The sequence below is a fragment of the Podarcis erhardii genome, assembly GCF_964252035.2.
Source record: "Podarcis erhardii genome assembly, chromosome: 2".
Lineage (NCBI taxonomy): Eukaryota > Metazoa > Chordata > Lepidosauria > Squamata > Lacertidae > Podarcis > Podarcis erhardii.
The window spans coordinates 50,724,147-50,739,589 of record NC_138498.1 but is presented as its reverse complement, the minus strand read 5'-3'; the positions used below and the strand labels follow the sequence as shown (position 1 = coordinate 50,739,589).

General features: G+C 40.7%; 1 protein-coding gene and 1 long non-coding RNA gene across 17 annotated transcripts in view; one reads left to right on the top strand and one right to left on the bottom strand.

Moving 5' to 3' along the window:
• The first annotated feature begins 699 nt into the window (after positions 1 to 699).
• On the top strand, positions 700 to 7,467 carry LOC309336456. Its single transcript, XR_014154015.1, has 2 exons — positions 700 to 5,288; positions 5,455 to 7,467. It is a non-coding gene; the product is annotated as an uncharacterized lncRNA (long non-coding RNA).
• An 836-nt stretch (positions 7,468 to 8,303) lies between these two features.
• The window catches only part of KCNIP1 (potassium voltage-gated channel interacting protein 1), a 573,342-nt gene continuing 566,202 nt past the window's right edge, over positions 8,304 to 15,443 (bottom strand). For all 16 annotated transcript variants that reach the window (XM_081852162.1, XM_081852171.1, XM_081852172.1 and 13 more), the window contains 5 exons: positions 15,211 to 15,281; positions 14,271 to 14,378; positions 12,007 to 12,111; positions 11,742 to 11,804; positions 8,304 to 8,614 (listed from right to left, as the gene is read on the bottom strand). In XM_081852162.1, coding sequence (XP_081708288.1) covers positions 8,567 to 8,614; positions 11,742 to 11,804; positions 12,007 to 12,111; positions 14,271 to 14,378; positions 15,211 to 15,281 — 395 coding nt within the window. In that variant the 3' untranslated portion in view covers positions 8,304 to 8,566. The remainder of the gene's footprint in view (positions 8,615 to 11,741; positions 11,805 to 12,006; positions 12,112 to 14,270; positions 14,379 to 15,210; positions 15,282 to 15,443) is intronic.

The window sequence follows — 15,443 nt, the reverse complement described above, 5'->3', positions numbered from 1 at the left end:
AGGCAGGGAAGACAAAAACTAATTCAGCCAAGATTGAAGTAATGAGATTTTTTGGAGGGATAACAAAGGATTAAGCATACAGTCTGGATTGGGTAGGGCTGCACTCCCTCTTTAGATACAGGGTGTGCAATTTTGGGTGCTTCATCTGTCATTACCTACAGTCGCTTAGGTGGCAGCTATGGCTAAAGCTGTGTCCACACTCCCATTTACTGTGCACTCACTGAATTTCCAGTGATAGGTTTATAATCCATGTTTATATGAGGTAATCAAAAATGCATAGGAATCCCATATTTTCCTATAAAATAGTACTGTTCGATGCATTGTTTCTTAAAATAGCTTCACATCAACCAGAGTCCTTAAGTCATTTCTAATTCACACCTCCCTTGCTCCTCATAGCTGTTCACATCAGTAGGGGTTCATTAGTGTTAGATTTGTTTCGGTTTGTGCACACACCAAGGGGGCACTGATGGGGTGGGGATGTCTTTACCATATGCAAAGGCGTTCTCACATTGTCTAGAGATAAATTAGAAATATCTGGTGTCCTTCCATCTCATAGGCAATGAAGATGAGCCCACTTCCAATAGAAGATCAGTATACTACTGGTCATTTTCTCTGTTGTATGTGGAAGACCCTTGCTTTTATACAGCTGCCTGAAAAGTGATGCTTTGGGAGTCAAGATACTGAAGGGTATTACTCAGGATAACAAAAGAGGCTGGGTGCTTCAGTAACAGCAATGCCACAAAAGGTGGAATGAAATTTCTAAGGGATGTAGTGAGCACTTAGGTGCCTGAAGAGAGTAATAAGGCAGCAATTCAAAAGTGAGGAAGGGACCGAGCAGCAGGTACCCCACCAAATCTGTAGCCCCATCAGCTGCTCTTGGCCAGGGCAGAAGGTTTGTAGGCCGTTAATTCTTATTATTTGCTGCACCAGCTCTCAACTAGCATAGCAGAAGGGTCTGGAATGGGCCCCTCACCAGGAAATGAACTGGCATTAGATCTGGCAGATCCATTGCTGATCCTGCTCCAGCCTTGTGCTTGCTGGCTGCTACTGGCGGGAAATGCTGCCATGATAGTGTGTACTCTGTTGCACTTTCAGTAGGTGTAGTGGAAGGCTCCATGGAGCTGGATTCTCCCTTCTCCCCATGACCAGCAGTTAAGATTCCTCTGCCTGGAAGCAATCATGAGCACATCTAACCATGAAATAATTCCTGCTGAACACTTTGACACTTGCTTTGGAGCAAACATGCATAGGGTTGAGCCAGAAGAGGACTACCCATGTCTAGATTTCTAGCAGTACTACTCCTCTCTTTGGAATCATGTAGTCAAGACACCAGCCTACTTGGCATTATAGGCTTTCCACTGCATTAAATTCTGTGGTTCATTCTTTCTTAACCCTGCAGTGTCATCCTTGCCCAGTGAGCATCTGAGTAGTCCCAGTTTCCCAGAAGAGATTGCTGTGGTCTTGTCCCCATTTTTCAAGCGAAGTCAGGCCTGATTAGCCACAAAAATAGACATGTGCATCACCTTATGAACATATTATGTTTTTTATTATTAAAACCAAAATCTTTGAAAATGTTCAACAAAATATTATACAAATTGCTGTTTGATCATAATATTTGTGAAAGTGAAGCTATGCATTGCTGCTTCAACAGAATGGCTTTACTTACCATGAAATTTTGTTAATTTTCTGATGTGCTTAAAAGCTATGGAAGGAAAAAGCTGTAACACCACTGCACTCTTATGAATCACATTTCTTATGTCAACAAGTTAGAGATGGTTTTTGTTTGTTTGTAGCATGACAAACTTTCAGGGATGTCATTAATCTGTCATTCCAACTGAACATTTAGTAAATCACCTGTGAAATCTTACAATCAGCATTATTCAGGGTTACTCATGGGATTGCAATGAGTAACAGGAAAACTTAACATCAACGTAGCAGATACACTGATTTATTTTTATTTTTTGCATCATCATCATTGTCCTTTCTGGTTTTTTAATGAACTGGTTCCTTAAATGCATATAAACAACATTTGGAAAAAGGTACTTCTGACACAATTGTAATAACTCTTAACTATTGGTCAGACAAACATTTTGGACATTGCTGAAACAACTACAGTTATGAGCAGATTTGTACAGTGGAGAACATTGACATTTTAAAACTTAGAAACCTAGCCCAAGAACTACATTCTACATAATGCTGGTAAAATTCAGGATGATGCAAAACCAATTTATCACAGTATTTTCTCTTATTATCAAGTCATTGCCATGAATATTGCAATTATGAAAAATGATCAGGCTATTGAGCTCCAGAACATTTGCAAAGTTTGGGATGATTCAGACCAAGTTAAGCTTTTTTAAAGCACTTTTGAACATGGAGTTCAGTAATAGTTTTAAGCCGATGCCTGGCTTTTTCTCCTCTGGTGTACTGCATACTTTTGGCTGATTTGCACTCATTCCCATGAGCCCATTTCCTGATAATAAATGGCATTACCATGAATGATACTTTTTTCTGTTTTCTTTACTTAATAGTCAGGCTGCATGCTCTATTCACAGGTTCAGTCCATGGGTGAGACCTTCTTCAACACAATAAAAGGGTTCAGATGAAAAACAAGCCAACAAACAAGACTGGATTATTAAGGACCCTGGCATCATCACAGTTAAGCGATAGTCACAAGGGAGAGAATGGCTTCAGTCTCTTTTTACAGTATACCTTAAAATAAAATAAAAAGTAAAAATGCAACATGGTAAGTTCCTGCTACCATGGCCACTAGTAACCTTAATTGCAGATGGGAGACTTTTACTCCATTTGAACCATCAATTTTGTCCCACAAAAGTCTACTGGAGTCACTGAGTTTTTATCACTGATGTCAAGAGGAGCAGGAGCAGAACCACTGTGCTATTGGGTGGCCATGCCACATGTAATCTCTATACGTGGCAGTTCCCTTTGACTTGCAAGAGCTTCCTTGTGGCATAACACATTGAACAAGCTAACAAAATTGAGCAAATTAACTTAATTGTCAAAATACTGTATTTGGAGTTGGGTTGGGTTAGTTTTTAGCCAGGAGAAACACTGTGGTAGTGCTAATAGACTGATCACTGCAGGGAAGGGAAAGGAAAGGACACCACAGCCTCATTCCTAGTGCTTGTGTCAAAGTTCAACATTGTCCTCATTTTTGCTGGATACACACATTAACTTCCATTTTATAGCATTAGTTCCAGTGCATGAAAAAGCATATGCACTAATGACTGCAATCCTGTGCATATTCACCCAGGAGAATGTCCCACTGAACACAATGGGACTTAATTCTGAGCAGGGCCTGCTTACCCATAGGTGCTAGGGGTGTGGGGCACCCGGGCACCGGGCTCTCAGGGGTGCCAGGCCTAGAGTCCGTGGCCGAGATTTGGAGTCCGGGATTGAAGAGCCAGGCCAGCCGCTGCTGAGCGGCACAGAGCCCGTCAGAGTGCCACAGGCTTTTCTGCTGTGGGCACTGAGGCAGCTGGCTGGCTCTGCCCGGGATTGATGGGCCGTCGAGAGGCCCACCCAGCGTACATACACTGCTCACACAAGGCACGCAGCTTGCCTCCCAAGCGTCTGTGGGGATTGCTTTCCTCCCGCAGTAGCATGGGAGAGTTGCATGCCCCCCAAGAAAGCTCAACAACTCTGAGCTGCCCCCCTACAAAAAGCTCAACAACTTTGGCCTCCCCCCCCCCCAGTTTTTTGCATCCCAGCGCCACATATGCTAAAGACAGCCCTGATTCTGAGGAAACATGCATAGCATTGTGCTCCAAGTAGCCTAATAATGTCATGAGCTCCCACAAACCTTAGTCTACTTTAAAGTGGATTCAGAAGGTGGTAAGCACAAATAACACAAGTTTTAATTTACATTGTGTGTGTGTAGTGGGTGTAGACTTAGCTGAACTACTATTGTTTACAGATTTAGACTTATTTTATCATTCAATCAGTATAATTTTCAAATTTGGGGGATTGCAGTACTCCTAATTTGGGTGGTAGGTGAGGATCCATGGAGGGAGGTGCTGAAGTAGGTAGAGTCAGTCTCCCAGAAGCAGTTTTAAGAGGAAAACTATGATGCCCTCTTAGTTCTTTTAAATCCTCAATCCTTAGTTCTCAATCCTCAGACTTTTACACACAAAAAGGGAGCTGTGCAAGCTGGTGCTGTGCATTTATCGGCTTGTGAAATGGCTGCCAGCTAGCTGGGGTGCTTTATAGGTACAGTAAGTTTAGAAGTAGGTCTTGGGGCAAAAGTAGATTTGACATCTTTTGCATTTTTGCATGTAACACACAAGTTTATTGAAATGCAAATAGCACCAGCTGGGAGAAGTAGAGAACTATTGAGATTGCAGCAGGTAATTGAGGGGGGGGGGATTAAACTCTTTCCTCCTCTACCATGGTCCTAAGGAAAGCCCTTTTTCTGAAGCTGAAATTGGCTTTGCGAGAAAATCCCCCATTCAAAACATCTGAGGAAAACGTGCTATAAAAAGATGTTATATGATATTTTGGTAATTCGTACACCCCATTTTAGAATAGGGAACTAGGGAACTGGACTAGAGAAGGGATGGAAACGTGATTCTCCAGATACTGTTGGATTCCAACTTCTATCAGTCCTGGCCAGGATGGCTAATGGTCAGGAATTATGGGAGCTGCAGTCCAACAACATCTGGGGTGACCACATGGTCTCCTTCCTAGGAGAAGAGGATCAGGAGATTTACTTTATCCTGCAACAATAATAAATAATAATTAAAGCAGAAGTTCAGAAGATGTAACTTGAGTTTTCCCCATATTCCAAACCTACAGTCTCTTCCACATCATAAAATGGAAAACACGATGAATCACTCCCAACTAGTGGAGAGTGGGCAAATCAGTCAGTGTTTCATGCATAGTTCTTTTTTAAAAATAAAAAAGGTTAATTGACAAGGAAGATAAAGCAAGGGGACTGGTTGCCAGGATTTTAGCTTGTAAAAAAGGCCCTTGCCTTTTTGAGAGGAACCAGCACCACATTGCACACAAAGCTCCCCATTGAACTAGGGATGCTACAGGCCTCTGTACATACTGCACATTTATAGGGATCAGGGTTTGGAATACAAACCACTGGATCTTTTAAGGAATGGAGAGCAAGGACTGAAAAGCAACAGAGGCTTAAGAAGGAACAGTGGAGGCTGGGTTTTCCAAACCAGTTTTTCAAGGTTTAAAGGACAGTATCTTATTGTGAACAAACCTGTCACATCACAAATCCAGTTACACTAGCTATATTGATTTCTATATAAGTTTAGGCAGTGGCGTAGCGTGGGTTGTCAGCACCCGGGGCAAGGCAAGTAATTTGCGCCCCCTAACCCGTGGATTTGCGCCCCCTAACCCGTGGATTTGCCCTAACCCCAGATGTTGCGCCCGGTGCGGCCGGCCCCCCCTGCACCCCCCACGCTACGCCACTGAGTTTAGGCGTTACAGTTAATGTGATTTATAAAATATAAAACTATGGGTGTCATATTTAAAATATATTTGATTGCCAACAACATGTAATCTGTTTGCAAAAAATATCTGTAACACTTTCCTGGAAATCTGATGGTCAGCATGTGTGCAGTGTAACCCAATACATTCCTGCCCTTCCTTATTTCTTCTGTCCACAGCCAGTAATTTGTCTAGGCTACGAACGTTCCTAGGCCTTGTGGCAAATCAGGACACATGACACTTGCAGGCAGCCAAATAAGGTCCTGGCACTAATCTCTAAATTTACTAATTTAGTAATTATTTAAAACATGCATCTTATTTTTCTAGCATGGGGACTTAAATTAAGAACTAGCTCTTGTATAACTACGGAGATTAATTTTCTGTTATTTCTTTCAGTACTGACTACCCAGCTAGGGTTATACATGATAGCAAACAGTTGGATCCTATCCCAAGCAAAATATCCTCATGTTCTAGAGTGTATTCCTCTTGTACTAAATGTACTGGCAGGAACTCTTTGGGCTTGTAGAAGGCACGGGCAGTGACTGCAACTTCCTACGAAACCAAATGGTTACAGTTGTATGGAGAAACTGTTCTCACCCCAGTCCAGGTAAAGTTAGCCATGACTAAGTGATACTGAAGGCAACGGGGCTTAAATCTTAACCAGCTTTACTTGGAAGTAAGGTCCAATGGTCTCAATAGAATTTACTTCCAAGCATGTTGTTCAGGATTGTCACCTTAGGCTGCAATCCTAAACACGTTATATCGGACTAAACTCCACTGGAACTCAATGGGCTTACTCCCAAGAAAATATTCATAAGATTGTGCCTTATACCACACAGATAACTTTAGCTGGATTTAGGACATGTAATATGGATGGTGTGTATAATTGGAAATACTGTAAAATCTTGATACAGTCACCATAAAATTTTACTTTACAACTATTGTCGTTTTCTTCCAATAGAAGTTTCAGATTACCCCCCAAAACCCCACCCCACCCCCACTAAAAGTAGATGCTTTGAACAAAACCATTAAATTGGTTTAAAATACTTCAAAATCCCCCTGCTCTTTATCTTGTTCTTAAACAACCTCATTGTTTTGCAAGCTACTGCTCCCAGCCTCAGTGAAATCAGTGTGTGCTTCATATTGGCTCAGGACTCCAGCTACTTTAAATGGTCAAATGGTGCATGTTTTAGTGCACACAGAGCATCGTGCTTGCTTTTGTGCTTGAAAACTCTAGGCACAATGCACAGGGAAACTGTGCATGATCTCAGTTCATTTCAGTGGGGCTGAGTGGGGCCTGAGTGGTGGGTAGGGACTACTTGGTGGGCTGTTAGCATTCCATGTTAAATCGGTACAGTGCAAAACAATGTCCAGCACTGTCTGCTGATCCCACATTTCACTGCAGTGTGCACTAGGGAGAATGAATGTGAAAAAACGTATGACTTTTAATATTCCAGCCCTTTAAACGCTATGGAAGCTTTGGCCTTGGACTGTGCACCTTTCAAACCGATGAAAGCAATGAGGAAACTTATCAAAGCTCAGTATATTTTGTAGAATATGCTTCAGATTTTGCCTGCAAAAGTAAACTCTGCTTTTATCTGATTCTCTCGACTCAAATGAACTATGAGGAATTTCATTCACTTGTATGCACAATGAGAAACTTCACTGGAGTCAGTCAGAGCGACGGCAGGGGACACAAGTATGAGTTTTTAAGAACAGAAGGGAAGTAAGTTATGAGTTGGGCATGTCAAGACAATCAGCTGCAAGCACGCCTCAACTGCGTTCTTGGCATTGTGAAATAATCCTTCAGATCTCAGTCCAGAGGCAGTAGAGCACAAAACAATCCATATATGGGATTGTAGTACAACGGGAGTGGGCAGTTGTAGAAGTGGCATTGCTGGTACTATTCCCATGCTGGGTAATTTGTGTCCTATTGCGTGGGAAAGAGAACACAGCCTGAAGGAGGAGGAGGGCTCACATAACAACTGGCAGTTCCAAGGCAAATACGTGTCCATGCACACACCCTTGAATTTTACCTTCTTCCCACATCAGCAAGTTCATCCGAAGCAGCTTTCCCTAACCCAGTGCCCACCAGATATTTTGGACTACAACACTCATCAGCCTCCACCAGCATAGCTGATTTGGAGTCCTACCTTGTGTCAATGTGCGAAGACTTCCTATGGAGGTGTTGGGGTAAAACTTGACAAGAGGCTTCCCCAAGCTTTGTCTTAGGAAGAGTCAGTTCCAGCTCTCAGTGAGTGCCCTCTTTGCAGGCAGAACATTGGTGTTAGAGTTGCAATATCAAATGGCTATGTGGTGAGGATGGAGTTGCACCACTTTTTATTATTGATACCATGGACACTAGGAAACAGCCAACTGCTGAAAGCCTTCCAGCTTACAACAGCTTTGCCAATGGGGGAAATAAATCATTTCCCTAGCAGCAGTCTATTGCCTTTTTAAGTTCTGGGGAAATGCAGTATCTGTCTCTGAACAGGAAGCATTTCCTTTGCTTTTCTGGACTACAAAGTGATCATCTAGACAGGACCTAAATTAATCTTGCTGGCCGTTTACCATGTTAGATTTGTGTCCAACTAGCATGAGTTTTTCTAGCGCATATCTCACTGTCAAAGCAAAATATAAGCACAACTGTTTGTCCTGTGATGATACAAAAAGAGTTTCTGCTTACAACAGATGTATAGCAAGCTATTGATGCTGTGGTACCATATGCAATCCAGCTTGCTAGAGCAAAAGCAGCAGAACTTTTGTGATTAGCTAACAGAAACTTGAATATTGTTTTAATCATTTAAACTTCAATAATTCATTAAGCTTTAAGCAGCAGGTCTCTCTGGTCAGGTTTTATTAGCATGCTTCCAAATGAAATAAATTCTAATCAGTGTCTCTTGAGGGAGGCGAGATGGAGTTTGTTGCATTCAGAGACACAGCTCAGTTTGCGATGGCATATAAAATCCTTGCACGCTGAGTATGTCCAAGTAGTAAAAAGCTTTCATCAAAAAAGGTGGCAGGGAGAAAAATCTTGACTCATTTTCTTCAGGGTCTCATTACATATAAAGTCTCAGATTCCTATGCTGTTCTTCAGCTGCTGTTACATGACATTTTCAAAAAGCTGTAAGGATCTCATGATATTGTCATCCTGGAAGCAATGAGAAAATAAACCATGCATATTTATATTGCATACACAAACAGCTCTGCCAGGCCTGGAGGACCGGTAGAGATGGATTTCCCTCCGAAGATCCATAAATAAACCTTAAGTTGACTATGGACGAGTCCATGTTGTGGCCTGCAAGCAGCAATGGATCAAGGCAGTAAGCCTTGAGGTTGCACAACTACAGTGGTGCCTCGCAAGACGAAATTAATTCGTTCCGCGAGTTGCTTCGTCTTGCGATTTTTTCGTCTTGCGGAGCGCGGATTCCCTGGGTATTAACGGCTTTAAGAAAAAGGAAGCAAACCCGCAAGACATTTTCGTCTTGCGAAGCAAGCCCATAGGGAAATTCGTCTTGCGAAGCACCTCGAAAAACGGAAAACCCTTTCGTCCAGCGAGTATTTCGTCTTGCGAGGCATTCGTCTTGCGGGGCACCACTGTATCCCAAATTTGCATAGAATCTAAAGTGTCAACTGAAGATTCTATGCAAATTTGGGATAGTTGTGCAAATCCTGTAAATCATCATTTGCAATTAAGCAAGTTCATTTCATCAAACTATAAGCTAAATGCCATTTCCCATTTCATATACTTACTGTAAATATATATGAATCAGTTTGTTGAACTAAAATCTATGTATAGACCTGTGCCATTGCTTGACTTGAAGTTGCTGCCTTTACATTTAAATATATATTATATACCAGGGTGAGGAACTTCAAGTTGGGGGAGAGAGAGAGCAAATATGGCTCTCCAGCCCTCCCTGTATGATCCTCAGGATTCTCTCCAGCCAACACCTCCCCTTAGGCCACACATCTGACTACACACCACTGCAGTTCTTTGGCTTGGATGGAATGTTCTTTTGAACTGTAATAAAGCCCCTTGCTTGCCTGGGTGGAGAGAGATGGGACTGTGGAATACCATTCTGGTGACCTGGGAATGCCTCCCCACCCCAAGGATTCAACTGAAGTTTAGGCCAGAAAGAGAGAGAGAGAGAGAGGTAACAAAAATGGAAATGGCCTTGTAATGTAAATGCATAGTTAAGTCCCTGGAAAATAATAAAAACATGTTTAAATGAGTGTCTATGGCCAAAACTAATTTCCATATGAAATAGCTCTGAATGCTATGCATTTTCTCCTATTTTATACATGTTTCTATGCAAACTTGCATATCGCCCAGTGCTATATACTGCCAGCCATCTGGTTTTTTTTTCCATTCAAGGTCCTGCTTCTGGACTGTGATACACTATAAACAACTTGGGCTGCAATGCAGATGCAAATGCCAGCATGAGAACTTTGCTTTGACCTGTGAGAGACTTCATTAGTACATAAAGAGTCAATTAGGATTGACTGCTCTCATTCCCTTTCCAAGATGAGGTACCTTCTCTCCTACTGAAGACTTCTTAATTAATAAGCATACTATTATGCTGTATTATTCCAAATGACATTAACCTACGGTGACCATGGTGATCCAAATATGCATATCCAATCAATATAGTAATATAAAATAGAATCCACAAGTAAACTAACTGCAGAGTATGGAGTGGGTCTCAGTGGCTCTCTAGAGTTTTAGGCAGTGGACATTCCCTGATCTACCTGAAAATGCTGGGGATTGAACTAGGGACCTTTTGCATGCAAAGCAGATGCTGTACCACTGAGATATGGCCCTCCTATAGTTTACCTTCCCTGTGGCGCTTCCCATTACATCTATGTGTAATGTTGAATTAAAGAGCAGGGGAGCAGGGGAACAATCAATATTCCACTAAAGTCAATTAGTTTCAGTGGAGCTGGATGGTATTCCAGATGTCTAATTTTAATCCTCTTTCTTAAAGCCATGTGTTCATTTATTTCACGTTTATCTTGAGCTTACAAAAATACTTATATTTTCAAAATTTCAGAGACATAAGAACCACATAAGCTACTTTTTCTAGTTCACCCCCCAGTTTGCACAAATACAATCTTCAATACAGAAGATATCTAGGCAGCTGCCACTAGTTCCAACGTATACCTATTTTAAAACCATTTTGGGGTCAAACACTGGGGTTCCGATTGATTTGCTGCACTTTGCATGAGTAGCTTCCGTACAGAACTGTTCAAAATCCATAGCAACCTCTTTACTAGCACTAATCAAAATGTCACAGTGTGTGTGAACAAGCCTTCAGGTTCTGCATAATTCTTCACTGAGCAAAGAATTCAGTGAAGTGCAGGGTGGGTAAAGCCTGGTGTCAAAAGCCATAAATGGTTGAGATAGAATGTTGAAAGAAAACAGTTACAGACTCAGTTAGATTAGGATCTCATGAGTGTTGTGCAGGTTTCAGGTTACACTTAGGGCTTTCTAGGCATGGGACAGGCTAATTGTGGAGGAGGCCTCAGGAATGCTGAGGTAATTCCACTCACACCATTTCCATTTTTGAGAGTATAAGATATCATGCCTTGTCTTGCATTGGAACCTTCCACCAACTTTTAGTTTTGCCATGGTTGCAGTCTTTTCTTCATATAGAAACTAAAATGCAGCAGCTACTGCTTTCAGGAATCATCTGGAAATTGTGATTTCAGATGAGCAGAGAGATGGAAATTTGGGGAATTGTTTCTCACTTCTAGGTTAGTAAATATATAGCTATAGCTATCTCAATCTCTACTTGTATATCATCATAACACATGGAGAACGTGTGCAATAAGTGAAGGTCTACAGAATGACTAAGAGAGTCTTGCTACTCTTAGTGTGAAATAATAAATACACCCACAAGGGGATAAATCCCACTAGACCTTTTTCTAAGTATGCATAAGATTGCTCAGTTGCACAGACAGTTCAGAACATGACTTGGACATATCCGGATAATACAGATATATGGCGTCCTCTGTGCACATGTACACAATACCTTTACCTCCAAACTGCAACTGTATGTGCAGCCCCATTGTATGCAATATGTGCACTGTGTCTTCCCTGTTCTTTCTACCAGTGGTGAAGTGCAGCAAAGAATCCTGAACTTCATAAGGAAGTTCAGCCATAATGGCCCAATCGAAACCCGATGTCCTGGAGCTCTCAGCTTTTGGGTGAAGTGCAATCTGAGCTTTCTGGCATGAGACAATCTCTTGGTTAGATTTACTATGAAAGGAAGTCTTACCTCCTGACATGATTCAATAAACTCATCCAGAGTAACGACACCATCCTTATTTTTATCCATTTTCTGCAATACAGAAAAATACAAACCCTTTGAGTTCATAGCACTACTGCATTTACAAAGTGCAGTATAATATAGCACTGATAGGATTCATATACATCTATGTGGTTTTGCAGATTTAAACAGATTCCACTGCCCAGACACAAAATGACTGAAAATATAGTAGGTATGAGTTCAAACATAAGTGCACTAACAAATGGAAATTTACCTGGAAAAAAACTTCTACGTGCTGCCTTGGAGCATCATCTTTCAGCACTGGGTAGGTGTATTTGCCCATCATATCATAAATTGCCTTTACTATATCCATCATTTCCTGGAATTGTGACAATCAAAGCACAAGGGAGACATCAAACAGGGCTCTGGCAATGAGTTGACTCACTAACATTTCTAGTATTAACCTTCAACAAAGAGAATGCAGCTAGTTTGTGGGCATCACCCTTATTCTGTGTTTTTTTTGAAAGCCCACACACAAAGGAATAGTGTTGCTGTGCTTTAGATCTAAATACCTATGAATATAACATATTCTGAAATCTAAAATACACAGAGTTTTCCACATTTACTCCTTAATCACCCTCAAGGAAAAAATTATGCTTGGTAGCTATGCATTCTATGCATTCTATGGATTATTATTATTATTATTATTATTATTATTATTATTATTATTAACCTGGGAGCAAATTTGCTCTGCAAATGCCATCTGCTTCTACATCAAGGTAGACCTGGTGAATATATCTGAGAGTTTCAATAGCTTTAAAAAAGTAGTTTCCAATTGTGGACCTCTGTATAAAGTGAAATTAGGCTAATGAACACCCCTCTCCCTGACTGCTTATCTATCTATCTATCTATCTATCTATCTATCATCTCTGCAGTTTCTTGTATACACACATTACTTTTTAGTGACTGTAAAGTGTGCTTTTCCACCAGTCTTTTCTAATGTAATACTAAAGACAAGCTGGCTTAATTTACCAAATTATCTTCACGCATTTTACCACTGGCTACTGTGGTGGCCATGACTGTGCACCTCATTGAATCCGATTGTAATTGAAATAAAAATAAAAATGGTCCAGTAGACCTTATAAACTTAGTTGGTCTATAAGGTGCTACTGGACCATTTGTTTTTGTGTTGTTGTTTTTTACTGCGTCAGACCAACATGACTACCTACCTGAATCTGATTGTAATTGTTTCTATTGTTTAAATAGAGATGGGTAGATAATCTCTTGAATAGTTCGATTTGAATGCAGTATATTACATACATTAAGCAAGAATCTACACTAGCATTTGAGTAGAGGGGTCTGGCTTTGACTGATTTTGTAAAGGAAACACAATTTTCTAGGCTGCTCTTGCAGATTGCTGATGTCTCATTCACCACCATGATCAAATTCAACTAAGGTATCTGGCTTCTTTGATGTATGTAGCAAGCCTTATGAACCTTAGACTGTTCCATTTCAAAGAAACACAAACACTTCCTGGCATGGCTTGTGGCTCAAAAGAGATAATTAGTTCATGTAATTTGTTGAACATATTGAGGGAGGTTGTTGCCATGAAATTGGCGAAGTCGTTAAGGACTAAAATGGCCAAGTTGGCATATGGTGTTCCATGTGCTGTTAATTTATCTGTGAGACTCATTATTACTGTGGCCACAAATGTGTTGTGAACTTGTTCCCTGTTTTCATCTTCTTCCAAGGAAACTGGTTGGCGAGATCTAAGTCAGACATTTTGTTCTCTCAAAGTCTTGTCTCTGGCACGGTATGTCCAACAATTGCATTACTTCCTGTTTTCTTATTCCTCCTGTTAGTTTGCTAATGTCATATAGATGTGTTCTCTTTGAGATTCAACCAAAATTAAAGTGCTTCAGTTTTACCTAGAGAGTTATATATTATAATTGAATTTGTTTTAACTCCTGGGGTCTAGGGTGAGGGTCCAGGTAGATTTTTTTAAAAAATAATAAAATCATAGCAAATACCTATTATTTAACATGTATCAAAAGCCAACTCATAATTATTTTTTCCTTTAAATAAGATGTATGAGTGTGAGTTGGCTTTGGCTCAGAGCTAGCAATAGTTGAATAGGCAGCACATGCTGACATGGGCTGGGGTGTTTTCAGTCTGTCGTGCCCAGGTTGAATTACTGTATTTTTTGCTCTAGAAGACTCACTTTTTCTCTCCTAAAAAGTAAGGGGAAATGTGTGTGCGTCTTATGGAGCAAATGCAGGCTGCACAGCTATCCCAGAAGCCAGAACAGCAAGAGGAATTGCTGCTTTCACTGCGCAGCGATCCCTCTTGCTGTTCTGGCTTCTGAGATTCAGAATATTTTTTTTCTTGTTTTCCCCTCCAAAAACTAGGTGCATCTTGTGGTCTGGTGCGTCTTATAGAGTGAAAAATACGTATGTTTTAAGATGAGCAGCTGAACAGCATTTTCCAACCCTCCATTTTCATTTCCTTTAAAAAGCTGAATAGGTGCCACTGACTTACCTCCTTGTTTATATAGCCATCTTTATTTATGTCATACAGATTAAATGTCCATCGTAGCTTTTCGTGAACTGTTCCTCTCAACAGAATGGATAGTGCCATCACAAAATCCTTTTGACAGAAGAATACAAATATATTTTAATTGGGGTAGAAAGTTTTCTCCAAGTCTCTGTATAGAAGTGTGTGTCTTATAATATGTTGCCTTATTATAACATTCCCTTCTCTACAATAACATTTATTTACACCATTAACCATCCCTTCATTAATCCTAAGGATACAGCGATGTGACCTGATGATTCTGCCTACCAGCCAAGTCTCAGTGCCTAGTTCCATACCTCCCCCACATACATTTTAATCATTTTTCTTCATCTTCATTCCAGGGAAGAGTTTTGTTCCAAAGTGGACTCTTCTCAGCTCCTGTCCGCTTTCCCCCAACAATATGTTTAAAAGTTGTCCTGCTACCTTTATATTTTAAGCACCAACAGTCTGGTTTCATTCTGGTTCAAGTGGAGTCTGTCCTTTTTGCATAGGCCCAGCTTATCCCAGATTTCCCCCAGTGCCTAACAAATCCAAAACCTGCTCCCTGACACTGTCTCATCAACACATTGAAACTACAAATTTGTGATAGAGAAAGCTACCTTCTAGGTTCTGGCTTTCAACATGCTACCTAGCAACCTAAATTTTGCTTTCAGGATCTTTCAACCATATTACCCCATATCTTTGGTGCCAACCTTTTCACTTCCATGGGGCTTGCATGGGGATGAGCTGTATCAAGAATGAGAAGACAACATGTACTGGATCAATTTCTGTTGGTTACATTAAGTACAAGCTGCCAGGCCTACAACACTTTTCTTCAGAGACATGGAAAAGAAAAGTTTTGGAAACTATGATGTCCAGTAAGATGATAGACAGTAATAATCAGAACAAACTATTATTCCGTTACCTCAAATTTCACAGATCCATTCTGTGCTGTATCAAATGCATTAAAGAGATAATGGGCATACATACTAGCATCTGAAATAAAACACAGTAAGAGGATATATTGTTAAAGAAATTTAAATAAGCATATGTACAGCTGAGCTGAATGTTCTCCTGGTTAGTTTTTCAACTTGAAAGTAGTGATTTGAGAGGGGACACACCCAACCTCTTAAATCCTACCTTTCTCATACCTGCTCA